This window comes from Cupressus sempervirens, chromosome 9 (genome assembly GCF_028749045.1).
Source record: "Cupressus sempervirens isolate cs-2001-9-10 chromosome 9, ASM2874904v1, whole genome shotgun sequence".
Taxonomy (NCBI): Eukaryota; Viridiplantae; Streptophyta; class Pinopsida; order Cupressales; family Cupressaceae; genus Cupressus; species Cupressus sempervirens.
The window spans coordinates 370136153-370153946 of record NC_143126.1 but is presented as its reverse complement, the minus strand read 5'-3'; the positions used below and the strand labels follow the sequence as shown (position 1 = coordinate 370153946).

General features: G+C 32.2%; 1 protein-coding gene across 1 annotated transcript in view; it reads left to right on the top strand.

Moving 5' to 3' along the window:
- Window positions 1–6565: 6565 nt before the first annotated feature.
- Window positions 6566–17794, top strand: part of LOC149538832 (uncharacterized) — a 37326-nt gene continuing 26097 nt past the window's right edge. The window contains exon 1 of the mRNA XM_089800152.1: window positions 6566–6981. Coding sequence (XP_089656278.1) covers window positions 6856–6981 — 126 coding nt within the window. The 5' untranslated portion in view covers window positions 6566–6855. The remainder of the gene's footprint in view (window positions 6982–17794) is intronic.

Below are 17794 nucleotides of genomic sequence, written 5' to 3'. Positions count from 1 at the left end.
TAGTTTTTAATTAATTTAGTTGTTTTATTATTTTAGAAAATTTTAATTTAACGATTAGTTAAATTTAGTTAGTTGTTATATAATTAAATTTAGATTAAATTGGATTTAGTTAATGCAATTAGTAGATTTAATTTAGGTTAGTAAAGTTTAAATAATGAAAGTTAGTTTGATTTCAATTTATTCAATTTTAGATATTATGGATGTAATCGTTAATTTAGATTTGTTTTTTAAAATTTTGAATGTATTTAGTTGGTAAGTAAAGTTAGATTTAGTTAGTGTTTATTTGTTTGATTAAGTGTGTTTAAGTTAAGCTTTTATTATAGTTAAGAGTTTGGATGAGTAAATAAGTTTATATGTCTTTCCTTAATTTTCAGTTAGTAATTAGTACAAATTTAAAATGTTTAGCAAATCTTTTATATTATTCCTTTTCAGGATTTTGAACTTATAACGTAACGTAGAGAACTTATACTTAAATTGTGATCGCAAGCTTATGAAACGCGAGCATTATAATAATTATTAATTTATCTCAAAAAAAAAAATTTGTGTGTTTTTGCCCTCATAGTTTGGGCATGACAACAAGACTTCTTTGATTTACCTTCTCCTCTGATTCATGATGATATTAAGGAAAGGGTAAAGAAATTTCTTCAAAACCTATTATTCTACCTTATAAAACCATTACTCATGAACATGATAAACAATCACCTCTGTAGAAGCTTTGCATGATATTATACTACAGGATATAATATGATAACTGAACAAGGTTATAGAGGTTTAGGGCTTGGAGTTAATGAGCATGTTATCAAGTATCTAGTTCATATACCCCCTAAACTGGATCTGCATGGTGTTGGTTGTTCACAATCTCAAGTTAGAGTAGGTTATGTTAATCATCGTCCTCCTCTTCATAGTCTTCTTCCTACACCTATCTTGGATAACCCTTGTATTTGTCAAGAGTTGGATAAAAAGGTGTATGTTAAATTAATGAATCCCAAAAAATAAATCTTTAAACCTATACTGAAAGATGCTTTATCCTAGTACAAATGTCCTTTTAATTATCACAATATACACTTGTTGATTGTAGACATTTCAAATTATATGTTCTCGAACAAGTTGCTTTAGGAATTATATCTCACTCTCATGCTATTTTACAATTACTTCATAATTTTGATATAGGGGATTCCCCTCATTCTGATATAATGTAGATTTCTTCTCCTCTTGTCTCTGGACTAGGGGGCAAGAGGTGTAATTCCATCTAGTCTTTGAGGATCCATTAGGCCTTTCATTGGGCTTAATTGGTGTTCTTTCTTTGTATTTTTCTATGATTTTGTATTATGTTCAAGATATCTTTTCTAAGACATTTTTTTTGCAAAGTTATCCCTTGTCTTCTTCTCTGGGGGGCAAGGTTCTTTCTTCTTTCTCTTTGTCCAGGGAACTATTTTCCTTAGTTTAGTGGTACTTATTTATAATGCAATGTTATTTCATCATATTGACAGATGTTTTGACTATATATAACCTTTTTATATGAGAGGTTGTTTTCCTAGCTCATCACCTCTTCTCTATGTTGCAAATTATGTTCTTTATAAACTCTTACCCTTTCTTTGGTGTTAGAGTTGTTTTCCTCATTCCAACTCTTCTTTATAGGGGGATTGATGATTGAATCTTTGTTCCCACTTGGTTTATCTTTGAAGGATGACTTTTTATCTAAAAATCACTCCTCTACGGTGGGGGTCTTGTTGATAAGATCTCTTTTTTTGAGAATTCTTTTTCCACTAGTGACATATCCTTTTCACAATTATCTATGCTCTTGGATGTAGGAGTCAATACCTTTTGTTCAGAATATAGTGTAAATTGTTGTTAATAGGATATCTCCTTATGTTGTGAAGTAGGTATCCTCTTCCTCTTCCTTATCTTGTCTAGCAAATAACCACGATAAGGAGGTGTCACATATAGGGTCTCCCTTGTATTATAGTTTTTTATTATGCTAAATCCTTAGAAGGTAACACACCTAAGTTGCTAAATCCTGAAGAGACACACATTTTTCAATTTTCAATATGCAAAATCTTCGAAAGGTAACACACATAAGTTGCTAAATCCTAAAGAGACACACATTTTTCAAATTTTTAATATGCTAAATCCTTTGAAGGTAAAACACATAAGTTGCTAAATCCTGAAGAGACACACATTTTCAATATGCTAAACCTTTTGAAGGTAATGCACATAAGTTGCTAAATCCTAAGGAGATACACATTTCATATTCAGTGTGATACAAGAAGGTGGATCTATGAGTATTCCAGAAGTCGTCAAAAGACACATTACAATTGCAAGCACATTTTATGGGTGAACTATCAGGTTTGGCCACATGTTTGGCTCTCCCTCTCTCTTGGTGATTCATGGTAAGGTGGGCATATTACTGGGCAAGGTAATTACTTTCTCTTTTCTTTCTTTCTTTTTGCTTTCATGCTAATAGGACTAGATCATGAAGCTATGTTATTTATAGTGTTGCTCTTATCTTTCTTATGTAATCATTTATGTTTTTATGATAGTTTTCCAAATATGATATTAGTATGAGAAATATTTCTTAGCAAGGTTTCTTGTGCTAGTTGATTTGGGTTTGTACTAACCCTTCTTTTGTGATTGTTTTGGTTTTATTTTTGTTTTTGCACCCTTATGCGTATATGTTGAGTTAGAATCCTTAGCCTATGGGGCTTGTGTCCTCAACTAAGTGTTATTTTATCTTGTTGTGAATCCACTTGGATCTCTTCTTTCTTCTCCTTTATGAAGAGTTTGCATTGAGTCCATACTCTTGCTAAAGCAGGGGCTTAATGTAACATCTTAATATGGAAGCACTTCCATGTTTAGAGTGTTTAGCCCTTTGAGTAAGTGGTATGGAGTCATGTCAAGTGCCTTGAATAGGTTTTTGCATGGATTTTGTCGTTTTCCCCTTGTTCTGCTTCTCTCTCTCTCTCTCTCTCTCTCTCTCTCTCTCGCTCTCTCTCTCTCTCTCTCTCTCTCTCTCTCTCTCTCTATTTTTAGCCTCTTTCTAACAACTTTCTTTGTGAAATTGAGGACTTTGACTTTCTGGGTCAAGGACAACCTGAAGGGTCAAGGTCGACCTTGACCCTCACCTAAGTCAAGGATGACCTCGATCTTGACCTAGGGTAGGGTTGACCTCATCCTTGACCCCATGTCAAAATTTCAAGTTCTGGAGGTTTTGGAATATCAAGCTTCGAAAAGTGTCATTTTCCCGCTTCCGAGTCGACTGTTTCAGGTTTCAGAATGGTAAACTCTTAAATTGCATTTAATCTAGGTCCATTTCTAGGGGTTAAGGTTAATTGGGATTTAATTCTCCAATGTCAGCCTCTCTAGAAGTTTGTGCCTCAGATCTCTATATAAGGAAGCTTTCTTCTCTCATTTTCTCTAACATGAAACTAGAAGGAGATAAGATATTATATCGGATGATCTATTTTCAAGTAAGCATTTGTATTCAACAATTCAAGTATTAAAGTTTTCCATCGAAGATCAAGGATTCAAGCCTTTGAAGGGATTTAGTTCAAGCATTCAAGATACATCATTCAAAACTCTAGATCTAACCATCATGGTGGTGTGATCTTCCTGCAAGATCCTTTGATTCATCTTCAAGATTTTTTCATTCTTCTCTCAAGGTGGATTCCAAGCATACAATCACAGAGATTTTGATTTACATTTTCTAATGTTATGTTCAAGCTTTCATATCAATATACTTGTTTACATTTCAAATACAATTGCATATATATTGAATATCATAGCTTCATTGTTAGATTTACTTCTACTACTTGCTAGCATTTTTTTTTCAATTCTATCTTATACATAGATCTTTGTATATTTATACAGGCTTGTTAATTTTTAAAGTTATTTGTTTGACTTTTCTCCATTTATTCTAAGGTATCCCCCTCCATGATTTATATATTTTTTGTCATTTATGTTTAGGGTGGGTCTTGTTAACTTTTTGGTGTACCTTCTCTCTCCTCCCATATCCCCTCCCCCCTCTCTTTTAAAGATTGCTAGATTTGCTGTCTGCTATAGTATGATCTGAAACGTTGATGTAAAAAAACTAGACACAATCAAACCCATAAATCAAAAAACATTATTATGGATTGTGGAAATCTAATAGACCTCATCATTTTTAAATTTTAAAACAAATTATATTTTTAAATTTAACTTTGTTTTAAATTAATTGAAAAATTATGCTTATGTTTTATATTTTAGCTAATACACTATTTGTTGGAAATTAATTTTTTGATGGAAAAGTTGTCATTTTGGTTATTTTTATCCAACTCCACTTTTAACTCTTATTTTGATATTTATTAATTGTTATCTCCACTTTTAACTATGTTTTTTCTTTTTCTTTTATTTAAAAAATAATTACTTATGATCTCTACATTACCTCATGTTGTGATCTTTATTTAACTTTTGATTTTTAAAATTGATTGAAATTTAAAATTTAAAATTATTTATTTTATTTTTATATTTTTATATTTTTATATTAGTTTAGTTTTTCTTTAAATACTGTTTTTTAGTTTCTATAACTTATTTAGTAAATAGAATATATATTTGTTATAAACGTTGATTTTTTAAATTTTTTTTTTTTGTATTTCTCTTATTAATTTTTCATAATAGATTTTCTTATGAGATTTTTTTTAAATGATTAATTTTTTCATATTTGATAAATTGAATTTAAATAATTAATATTTATTAATCTATTTAAAAGATTTTACTAAATATTATGTTATTTAAATTGAAAATTATTAATAACATAATTTGTTATTATATTTTAAATCTTCACTTTTAAGTATTATTTTCCTTTTTCTATTTATTTAAAAATTAATTACTTGTGATCTCCACATTAGCTCAATTAGCTCATGTTGTGATATCTATTTATTTAACTTTTGATTTGTAAAATTGATTTATGTTTTAGTTTTTAATTTAATTTAATTTTAATATTAGTTTAGTTTTTTCTTTAAATATTATATTTTAGTTTTTATAATTTATTTAATCAATATAATATTTGTTAGAGACGCTTTTTTGATGAAATTTTTTAAAATGATTTTTTTCTTTTCATATTTGATAAATTGAATTTAAATAAATAATATTTATTAATCTATTTAAAAGATTTTAGTAAATATTATGTTATTTAAATTAAAAATTATTAATTATCTAATTTGTTCGCATAAGATTATATTAAAAATAATAATTTTATTATCGAACACCTATCGATTTATTGTTGCAAGCACAAAAGCATGCAACTACTAGTTTAACCAATAGGTTATTTGTGGGAACTTTGTTCCCAAAAATTAAATATTTGATGAAAAAGTTGTCAATTGACCAGAAATGTTGTTAGTTGGATGGAAAAGTTGTTAGTTTGATCGAAAAATTGAAAATCCTTCATGTTAATTATTTTTAGTGATAAGTTTTTATCTCACTCAACTTTTAACTCTTGTTTTAATATTTATTAGTTATTATCTCCACTTTTAACTATTGTTTTTCTTTTTCTATTTATTTCAAAAATAATTAATTGTGATCTCTACATTAACTAATGTTGTGATCTTTATTTATTTAACTTTTGATTTTTAAAATTGATTTATATTTTAGTTTTAAATTTATTTTTTCTTTTAAATATTATTTTTTGTGTCTATAATTTATTTAGTTAATAGAATATTTGTTAGAGACATTGCTAATTTTTTCATATTATCTTTTTATATTTCCCTTATTTATTTTTCATAATAGATTTTTTGGTAGATTTTTTTTTTTTTTTTTTTTCATATTTGATAAATTAAATTTAAATAAATAACATTTATTAATCTATTTAAAAGATTTTTGCAAATATTATGATATTTAAATTGAAAATTATTAATAATCTAATTTATTCATATAAGATTATATTTTAAATCTTTACTTTTAACTATTATTTTTGTTCATATTTATTTAAAAAAAAATTACTTGTGATCTCCACATTAGATCATGTTGCAATCTCTATCTATTTATTTAACTTTTGATTTTTAAAATTGATTTAGGTTTTAATTTTTAAATTATTTTTTATACTAATTTAATTTTTCTTTAAATTTTATTTCTTAGTTTTTATAATCTATTTAGTCCATAGAATATTTGTTAAAGATGTTATTTTTTAATATTATTTTTTTTATTTCTCAAAATAATATTTTTTTCATATTTGATAAATTGATTTTAAATAAATAATGTTTTAAAATCTTTTAAATTTTTTTTAGCAAATATTATGTTATTTAAAAAATGTTCATAATCTAATCTAATTTGTTCATAGAAAATTATATTTAAAAAAAATAATTTTATTATCGAGAACCATTACCTCCTTTACTACAACTACTTAAATTATTATTTTATAAGAAAATACAAAAGGAAAGGAAAGGAAAGGTGGTTTCATTAACTTTAGACCCACGTGTCCTTTTTCTCGTATTCGCCACGTGTTAGCGTGCTAAGTCTTGGATGTAAGTGACGAAGCTGCAGAAACCCTAGGGTTTTACTATAAGAAATCTCAATAATCAAAATATTTTCTCTTGTTGAGTGTGTATGCGCAGCGATCGAACCCTGACGACAATATTTTATCGAGCGTCGCCGGCATCCTTCGACCGACAAAATTTTCACCAATTTTCGTCAGGGAAAACGCGAACAAATCAAATCTTTGCTCAATTCAATAACAGTGGGATCTCTAATCTACCTGATTTTTTTTCGGAAGATCCGACCATAATTAACAAAATTTTGACTCCAATTTGAAGCAAGTCAGCCACTAAAGGGCTGCTCTGTAACAATAGAATCTCTATAATTATTTGTGCCCGAGCTTATTCTTTCATGGGCATGGAGGTTCAAGTCTCAGGAGCCGATAACCTTACGGAAAAGATGGGTTCTGCGCTAAATAAAGAGTTGCTTTCCGTCGCCAGGCTGTGGATTCGACAGGCCCTCACATCTGTCCTACAGGTATATAAATGTGATTCTACATTTTTTGTGTTGAAACAAAGGAAAATTGTGAAGCAGACACGAGTACAGTTTTCATGACGATGGATCTTTAAAACTTGTTACTTAGCTTTATCAAACTGTGCATTGTTTGTGAATGTGGACTTCTCCAGGTTAAGTTTGTGGTTGTTTTGTAATTTGTACAATAAATCACGAAGTATCATAATTGTTCTCCCACGAAATGAGAATCCTCAAATTTACGGCAAATGGGAAGTAAAGAAGGTTACGTAAGACATCCCTACTGTTCATCTCTTTATTCTTAACAATTGTGTTTGCCGCTTGATAAGGCGTCGGCATGGAGTTTGTGAATAAAATTACACCTCGGAGATACAATAATTAGGTAGCAGACTTGTTTTTCCCATTATTTTTTTTTGACAATGAGATGGATTTTAAAGGAAAGGGAGACGGAATGGTTTTCTTCGAAGGTAGTGTTCTAGTCATAGCCTTCTCACAAAGTGTTGTGATAACTTATCATCTTTATTCCCCTGCATAACTTTTGATGCACAAACAGAGAAAAAATCTTTTAAACCTATCACACGTGTGAGTTTTTTTTTTTTTTGGGTTGATTCCTTCGTATGCGAGGTGGAAGATATGGACAGCGAAATGCGTGCTTTAAAATTCTCAAATCAGGAGTTCCAGTCTGGCAGGGTCGGGATTATCTGGAAAGGCCACATTGCCGTTCAATTTGACCACATCAGTTGTACAGGGTGAACCACCTTAATCCGATATTTTCAACTTCTTATGTCTTGGTTTACCGCCTTTCCAAAGTAACGGAGACTGCAGATGATGTATAAATTATGCTATTGATTTTTATAATTAATAAAGGTTTCCAGCGCATGAATGAATGAAAGATTTTAATAATGATCGTCAGGCCAAAGCAGCCTATGGAACCCACAAGACAATAGACAAGCACCCTAAATTAAACACTAGGCCTTTTGGAGTTGCTTCTTTAAGTCTGTCCTTCGACAGTGAATATTGACTACTAAATTAGCTGTCCTGTCCAGCTGCTCTTCCTCAAAAAGAGTATCTAAATTGTCATTTTGTAGAATATCCCGATAGCTGGAGCGGATGTCACTGTATGTGGGGCACTCCATGAGAAAGTAGCACTTGGTCTCCACTATTCCCGTGTTACAAAACAAACATATTTTTCTTCCATTTTTCCTTGGGTATTGTTCATCTGCCTGTTTCGCATCTCAAATGATGTGAGCCCATCCTAAGTTGCGCTATGAGCAGCTTAGCTCTCCATTTGATATTTGCTCCTATGTATGCTTTTTCTTTTTAGGCTCCCGTTGTGTTAAATTCTTTATTATAGTAGTCCTTTTTGTGTCCATTTTGTTTTGACCATATGCAACTCCAGAATTTTTCTTTCACGAATTTCTTTATCTCAGCATTTTTGTTGGGACATTCATGTGTATGGATATTCTGTTTTTCCATCCATTTAACATTTTGTTTCATCCATGTGTTCTTTCTTCTATCCAACCTCTCTTCCATGATCAGCTTAGGCCAATGGTAACTTTCCATACTTTGAGCTTTCTGTAAATAGCATATTAACCGAATCATTGCTGATGCCTCTAATGGGAAGATGCCTGTTTCTGCCAATAGGATGTCATAGGGGACTGTGGTTTTAATTTTGAGACAGCCGATGATAAATGCTTTTGGATTCATTCTACTTTCCATTTCTCATCCGACATGCTGCTGCCCCAAATCCCACATATATAGAGGACCACTAGTGTAACTAAGAAGCCTAAAAGCACTTTTTGGTTTTCCAATCCCATAATCCCACATCCCTGCATCTAGTCTATAAGGATTATAGCGCTTTCCATCCTCCTTGAATTCTTTTTGCTCTGCAGGTTTCCTAGCTAAGGTTGTTGTTGAAATCAACCCCAAGGTACTTGTACTCGTCCACCAACTCTAATGAGCTGCCATTGAAAAGAAAAGTGTTTTGTCGCCTCTTATTTATTTTCAAAGAGAAAATCATCGCCTTGGTTTTGGTAGTGTTCACTTGCATCTCAACTACTTCACAGAAGGTCTCAAGTGCCTTCAAGTGCTCTCTTAAACCATCCATAGTGTTAGCAATCAATATGAGGTCATCTGCTTAAAGATGCAACTTAATCATGTATATAGCCAGCTGAACCCCATTGCCAATGTTCTTGTCTAGACATTCTTCTAATTTGTTAATATACAACCCAAACAAGGTTGGGACAGAGGGCATCCCCGTTTGAGCTTAATATCTGTGAATGTGTATTGATCACTGATAGAGATTGGAAATGAATACTTATTATCAGTAATTCAGATCTGATATATAATTCAGTTCTGATTAATCAGACTGAATATATTTATATATTTAAATTGTATATTATTTACTATTAGCAAAATGTACTCAGAAAAATATAACTTCAAAAATACTTCAAATATAAGTCAGATTGCTGCTGGAGAACAGAGTACTGCCGATGTGATTGGTATCTGTCTCAGCCAGCACTCTTGACTATATATATGCAAAGGGAGTTCTATCTCCGTAGGGACATGAACCTAAGCACATCTTAATATGCTGTCGGTTGCATTATATTTCAAGCCCGATACGTGAGGAATTTGATACATTAAGGAATCATTATATATATATATGAATAAACTTCTGAGACAGATATTATTGATTATAAGAAGAAAAATTTCAGAATTACATAATAAAACTGATTATGTGTGTGTATATACACACACACACACACACACACACACACACACACATATATACATATACATATATATATATGAGAAAATCATAAATTCAAATACTTAACATAATGTGTACTTCACTTCTACTGAAGATACACTTTAACATTCACCCTTAGCGAGGGAGAAGTGAGATACCAAGGTTTCTCATATTCTCTTGATACATGCACTGGTATCAGCATCATTGATACCTATCAGGAGAATAGGTTATCTGATTTCCGGCAATCCGAGACTACAACTTAATGTAATCTATCAGAGAACAAAAATCACAATGCTTGAACTCTATCATGACAAGTATTATGATCTCCGACTCTATGGGACAACAACTTAATGAAGTTTGACCATAATACGTTCGTTTTTTCAAGACTTCTAGTTACTCAGAACAACAACAACAACATAATCTTGTCATGATAACATGTCTACCACTTGTAAGATTGTCACCTTGCAATGGTTACCTTCTGTTTATATATGTCAATGAAAGATTGCCACCTTTCATTACATATCAAATGCAACTATAAGATATTAGCATTTTAATCAATAATGAATATACATAAATATTTGCAAGGAAAACTGAAACCTGATTTCAGTGTACAATCATAATTTAATAATACCAAATTTACCTCTGAAATATTCCAATTTGGGCTTGAAAAGAGGTTTAGTAAGTACATCAGCTGTTTGTTCATTTTTTACTTATGTACTCTAGCTTGAGAACATCTTGATCTACCACATCTCTAATATAATGATAAGGTATTTCAATATGCTTAGATCGATTGTGAAAAATTGGATTCACTGATAGTTTGATGCAGCTTTGATTATCACAGTGGATGACTGTAGGCTTCAAGGGTTTTCCGAACAATCTAACTAGCAATTTTCTTAACCATATTGCTTCTCTGGCTCCCATGGAAGAGGTTATTTATTCTGCTATAGTGGAGTTTAAGGCGACTGGTGATCATTTTCCGTTAAACCAAGAGATCATTGCTGAACCGAGATTGAAACATCTTGTAGTACTCCTAAGATTAGTAGAGCTGCTTGCCCAATCAGAATCTAAATATCTATGAAGATTAATTTCAACTTGATCATATTTGAGACTCATACCTAATGTACCACGTAAGTATCGTTAAATGTGCTTGACTGCCATGAGATGGATCTTCTTCGGCTCACATATGAATTGACTTAAGGCATTAGTTGCATAATAGATGTCAAGACGAGTATTTACTAGGTACATCGGTAATTTGATAATTTGCTTGTAGTAAGTAGGATCAAAAGGATCAAATTCAAATTCATCATTCTTTAGTTTGAGTAGATTTACTTCCATAGGAGTAGTTAAGGGTTTGTAGTCCATCATCCCAAACTTAGTCAGGATGTCAACAATATATTTTCCTTGATTTTGAAAGATATAGTTCTTCTTTTGCCATACTTTTAAGCCTAGAAAGTAATGAAGAATTCTTAGATCTTTCATGTTGAATTATGTTGCCAGATCCTGTTTGCATTTTGTTATAAGATGATCTTCACTTGTCATTAGTAAATCATCAATATATAGTAACAAGAATAATCATATCACCATCAATTATTTTGAAACATATATTAGGATCAACTTCATTTTTGGAATATCCTAATTTTGAAAGGTAGTTGTGTATCCTTTTGTACCATGCCTTGGGGGCTTGTATAAGACCATATAGTGCTTTCTTTAGTTTACATAAGAATTTTTGTCATTAGTGATTAATCCTTTAGGTTGTTCGATGTATACTACTTCAATTACACTGTTTAGGAATTTAGTTTTAACATCCATTTGATGTATCTTCCACCCTTTGGATGCTGCAATGGCTATGATGGTTCTGATAGAAGTGTAACGGATGATTGGAGCAAAAGTTTATTTATAATCTATTTCTTCTTTTTGTGAGAATCCGTGAGCTACAAATTTGGCTTTGTATTTTTCAATTCTACCATCTGGTGCATGCTTGATTTCGAATAGCCATTTAGAAGAGACAACTGAATTTATCTTTGGGTTTGGGTAAAACATCCCACACATCATTTTTTAGTATGGATTGATATTTTTCAATCATTGCATCTTTCCAAGGTTGACATGATAATGCTTCTTCGACATTTGTAGGTTCTATTTTGACGAGTTAAAAAATTTGTGCTACATAGTATGAATGGTTCCTTGTTCTCTTGTTTTCTTTGACTACTTCATCAGGTTCTATCTACTTTTCTTCTATCATTTTTCTTGCCCAAAGTGTTCTCTTTTTATTGTTAGGGTTTTTAGTATTTCCTGTATTAGGACATGGAGGTGCAAGACTTCCAGTAACAATCTCCCTCTCATTTTCTACTGGAGGATTCTCATCTACTTTAGTGGTTGGTTTTGAGTATGATTCATCAATGTTCTTGGAGAGGTTAAAAGCAATGTCTTCAAATTTTACATCTTTACTGATTTCAATAGTTCTTTGTCCAGGGACGTAAATCCTGTAACCTTTTGATGATTCAATGTATTCGATAAATATGCCCTTCTTTCTTGATGGTTCTAGTTTAGTTCTCTTTTCTTTAGGGATATGATATGTACAAGGTACCCAAATATTCTTAGATGACTTAAGTTTGGTTTGTTGCTAGTAAATGCTTCTTTAGGAGTTGTATTTTCCAATATTGAAAGAGGACATCTATTTTGGATGTAAACTGCAGTGTTAGAAGCTTTAGCCGAGAAAGAGGTGTGAAGGTTTTGATCATGCAACATAGCTTTGGCAGATTCAATAATAGATTTGTTTTTTCTTTCTGTGACTCCATTCTGTTGAGTATTATATGGTACAAAAAACTCCCTCTTAATCCAAACAGAGATGCAAAAATCTTTAAATTTTTTTGAAATGTATTCACCCCCATTGTCTGATCTTAGGATTTTGATTATCTTTCAAGTTTGGTTTTCAACTAGTGCTTTAAATTCTTTGAATTTGGATAACATTTTGGTTGATTCTTTAAGTTTAAGGTAGTAAATCCAAGTTTTCCTAGAAAAGTCATATATAAAAATTACATAGTATAGATATTTGCTTAGGGAAGGTAGTACATTGGACCACATAAGTCAGTATGAATGAGTTCTAGAACAAATTTGGATTTGTGTTCACTTTTAGGAAAGGACCTTTTTGTGTTTTTACCTAAGGCACATCCTTTGCAAATGCCAGAATGATCAGGTTTTAAACTAGGTATCCCAATTACTATTCTTTCTATGGATGATAAGGCACGAAAATGAAGGCGACCAAGTCTTCTATGCCATATTTAATTAGAATTTGAGATTTCATGATTTAGGGCTAGATTTTGATAATTACAAAGTTTGTACAAACTTCCATCTCTAAATCCGATGGATATAACATTCTTAATGTTGGAGTTCTTTGGCCAGGATAGTACTTGATCCTCTTGGAATGTGATTTGATATCCTTGGTCGGCAAGGCCAAAGCTGGGGACCAAATTTCTTTTCATACCAGGTACAAACAAAACATTCTTTATTTGAAGAGTGATACCCGATTTTAGTTGGATTGAACACGATCAAATACCTTTTACTAGATGTGTAGAATTATCCCCAATAGTCACTTCTTTAGAGGAGTATACTTCAAAGCTTTTGAATTTGACTCTAAAACATGTGATATGATGAGATGCCCCACTGTCTATTATCCATGTACTTTTGTTGGAGTTTAGGTCACTTGAGAGTGCTAAATAGAGTGCAAAATTTTGATCCTTTTCATCTTTGACTTTTGCTAGTGCTGCTTGAATTTTCTTCTGTTTTGGACAAATGTTACGAGTATGACCAAATTTGTCACATTTGAAGCATTGTATTTTTGACCAAACTCTTTTCTTGGATATTTTGTTCAATGCCTTTCTTTTTTTGTTTGAATTTTGTAGTATCCCTTGCCCAAACTGACTGATCTTAGCTCAAGAATATTGTCAAACATTTGTATTGCTGCCTTTCAATGCTAAGAAATTTAGAATGTTCGCAAATGATATTACAATGCCTCTTACAATGAACTAATATGCAAGTGTAGTTTTTTTGATATTTTCAATGCATATACATGGAAACTAGATATGGAATGCATACCTACAACCAACTGACATTTTGACAAACAATTGACATACAACTATTATGCTGCTTATATATGCTATTAGATGGACATTTCATCAAACAAGTGGTATGCAACATGTATCTCCTTTATTGAATTCATTCTCATGTACAATGTTGCTATGAGTTTGCGAAGACAAATGGGCTTACAATAATGACTACAATAATGCCAAAATCTGATTCTGAATTATCATAGCAAAATCATATGCTTAAAAATTACAATGCTAACTACTAATAGTTGCAAGAGGAACCTGATAATAGTGATGCCCAAGGATGGAGACGAATCAAGCATAAGTACTGTAGCTCGGAATCGTTCTTGCGTACTGTAGCAGCCAACAATAAATGTATTCTCCAATTTAAGCACAAATAGAACTCCTGAATTGAAGCTCTCCTGAATACCAAATTCAGTGGATATTTCACCATTTCAAATGGTTGCAACATTGAAGAGTTGACGTTCTCCAATGGCTGACTGAAATCAGAAACCTTAGTTTCTTCTCCCAAGTTTACATCAAAATTTCAAATTCAATTCACAATAATTGGATCATTAACAATGAAATTCTCCCCTTTATTTATTCTTTTCCTTCACCCTTGTAGAAGGAAATAAAATATTATTTAATTGCATTCTCTAGAAGCTTCCCCCTTTCCAATACAATAATTAATTGTATTTCTAGAAAATGCACTCTCTAGAAGCTTCTCCCTTGCAATACAATAATTAATTGTGCTTTTAGAAAATTAAATTAATTAAATATTTTAATTTTTTTAATGACTTCATAAGAAACTATTTTAATCAATTTCTCCTTATTTCTTCACTTAGCCTTCGGAGAATGTAAAGGCTAAGAACTCTACTGAGATGCTAAAAAGATTGGGACATTACAGTTCGCCCTCTCTGAAATTTTTGTCCTCAAGCAACTTCAAGTCCGAATGCTGCAAAATCTCCTCATTCTCCCATGTCGCATCCTTTGCTAGCAGGCTCTTCCATTTCACAAAATACTCCCTTACAGTACGTCGCCTCAAGTTTCTTTCCCTGAAGTCAATGAAAAGGTGTGGTGCTTGGAAAAGCAACTGACACCCTTCTAAAATCTCACCCTTCTAAAATCTAAAAGGATCTAATTTAGATACAGGGACAAAATTTTCATATACAATTTCCTAAAATTTTCACATGCTCAAGTTGTATATGCACATTTGATATAATATGTTATTTTATTGGCAAAGATTGAATGATTCAACAAAGCTCGTGGATTTGGATTACTGGATACATTTTTATGCGATTTTGGGATAAATTTGTAGTGGATGGATCATCCGTAAGGAGTGTCTTTATTGCAATTTTATTTCCGACATAATTAATAAGCATAATTATTTATTTTAACTTCTATAGTGGAAATATTATTAAGTTGTGTCCTTTATAATTATTTTAAAATTCTATAAATGATTTATGTGATGATAAGTGGATAGGGTCAATAATAACATTTAAAGTTCGATTATTGCAAATTTGTGAAATATTTAACCGTTTCCGTATCTGTTTGGTTTGTCTCCTAACCATAGGAGTTAAAGTGCATTCTAGAGTATTTTAATATTGCGTCTATATATTTGATCCATCGTGTCGTGATTAGTAAATTGTTTATGTTTAAGGTGCATAGAACTTTATAAAGTTGTACGTAATAACTTATAATATTGACTCTTTGCCCTTTACATTTTGGCATTGGTTTTTATGTTATTCAAGATTCATAATCCATATGTTGGCAATTATTTTATACTTTTCCTTTGAAGAATTAATATATTCATTTGTTGCAAAAATCCATAATAATTATTCTTTATTCAAAACATTCACTTGTATATAATCATTTACTTGTGCTCTTAGTTCTTAGTTTGCAAGTTTGAAGTTTTTTGTAATCCTTGCCATTTGGGAAACTTTCATTGCATTCACATTCTAACCAATTTGCTATAAGTATCTTGGACTTAAGTGATTTAATTAGGATCAGGTGTACCTACCTTGGCCTTGTAGAGCCAAAAGTGCAAAAGACTTGTATCGAATTGATCGGTCTTGTCAAGTTGGCCATAACTGGTTTGATATCCCAGCATCGAGTTGGCAAGACTTGTATGATTCCAATTTGAGGTTTTGGGAACCAACACATCCTAAGCCAGAGCTTGTTCCGTGGCACCGTGTCAAATGCCTTTTTAAAGTCGACAATGCAGCAGAAGGCCTCTTTGCCCCGTGTGTTCCAAACTTTTTCAACCAAGATTTTAGCGTTACCTTGTGACCAACAGTGGAGTGTTTTGGTCTGAAACTTGCCTGCCCCTTAGCTCTTTTACCTTCATATTCAACCCACTTGCTGATCTTGTGTTCTACCATGCTACCAAAGAGCTTGCCCAAGAGGGGGGTTATTCATAATAGTTCGATAGTTAGAAGGATTATTTATGTCATCGCTTTTATGCTAGTAGTCCAGTTTTCGGGAAACCCCTCCTTAATGACATCATTAAAGATGTGGTAAATACGATGAACTAAGATATCGCTGCCCCATTTTAGATGTTCAGCTTGTAGCCCATCAATATCTTGGGCCTCTCCCCCCACCAAATTCTTTATCCCTTGGTAGATGCCTTCCATAGTAAAAAGCTCATTTGTAGCCTTGATTATTGGAGGTTTATGCTTGTCTTTTTTCCGCTCATATAATGCCCTTGCGTATTCAAGCCACTGGGTCCTTGTGATGATATTGTTGACTATCTATTTTCTCTTTTGCTGCAGTTCCTTCCAGAATTTCTTGGCGTTTTGCTTACCTAAGGTGATCAGCTCCAACCTTCTTCCTCTCACATAAACCTCTTTTTTACCCCTTAACAGCTCCTTGTATTCTTTTTTGCTCTCTTTATTCATTCTCTTTCTCAACTTTCTCTTAGCCAACTTGCATTCTTCATCAGACCATGGATTTGTTGGGAAAGTATTTTATGCCTCGTTCTTGGGCTTTGTTCTTTTACACTTCTCTAGTGCTCTAAGAATTATAGGGACTAAGGTATCTTTGCTAACCCTTTGCTGATCTGTGTGCATATCTTCCTTTTCAAAACTGCAAATCATGCCTCTTAAGAGCATTGTTGAATATTTTCTGATTTTCCTGATTCATTATAATTTTTCCATGTGAGGACCCTTTCGTTTGCGTAACATGTGATTCTTCTCCTTGCTGCTCCTTTGAAAAGGCCGGTTTAAAAAAAATTGGATTGTGATACAATCTTAGCTCAAAAGGGCACTCTCTTATTTCCATCTCTTCCATTCTTTTGGTGTGTTCTTGGGTGCAAATAACATAGTCAACAACACTTTGCCCATTATAAGTTTTGCAAGTAATGCCTCCCAAGTTTGGCCATCCTTTCATACCATTGCATGTAGCCATATTATATAAGCTGTGTAAGCTCAGTAATTCTGTCACATAATGTTTGACATTGCTTTCGCTGTCCCCTAACACTCTTTTCCAAAACTGATCATGTCCTCTTCTAACCATAGAGGGTCACTTCCTTCCTTGTCACTTATTTTCAGATTGAGGGATTGATTATTTGCCATCCTAGCATTGAAGTCTCCGATGTTTAGGACTTCTCCAAGATTGTTAAAAATGGAGATATCCTTTTTCAGCGATGCGTAAGGGTCATCTCGATCTAGTTTCTTCTTCTTGTATGTTTTTGAACCCTTCGTTGCAAAGTAGCAAGCACCCACCCTTATCTCAATATGCTTCTTTGTGATTTTTAGCCATATGTATTGTTTGTGTGGATCTTCTTTTATCTATATGGATGCATCTGTCCCAAGCCTTTTTAAACAATATGGTGATTCCACCGTGCCCTTTGCCACTATCAGTTCTTTTGTTCCAGACTGAATTTTTTTTGTAACCTTTGGATTCTGACACTCTACATCAATCGTGTTCATGAGTTTCCATGAGCAAAATAATGTCTTTACCTCTAGCTATGGGCCCTTAAACTAGGTCC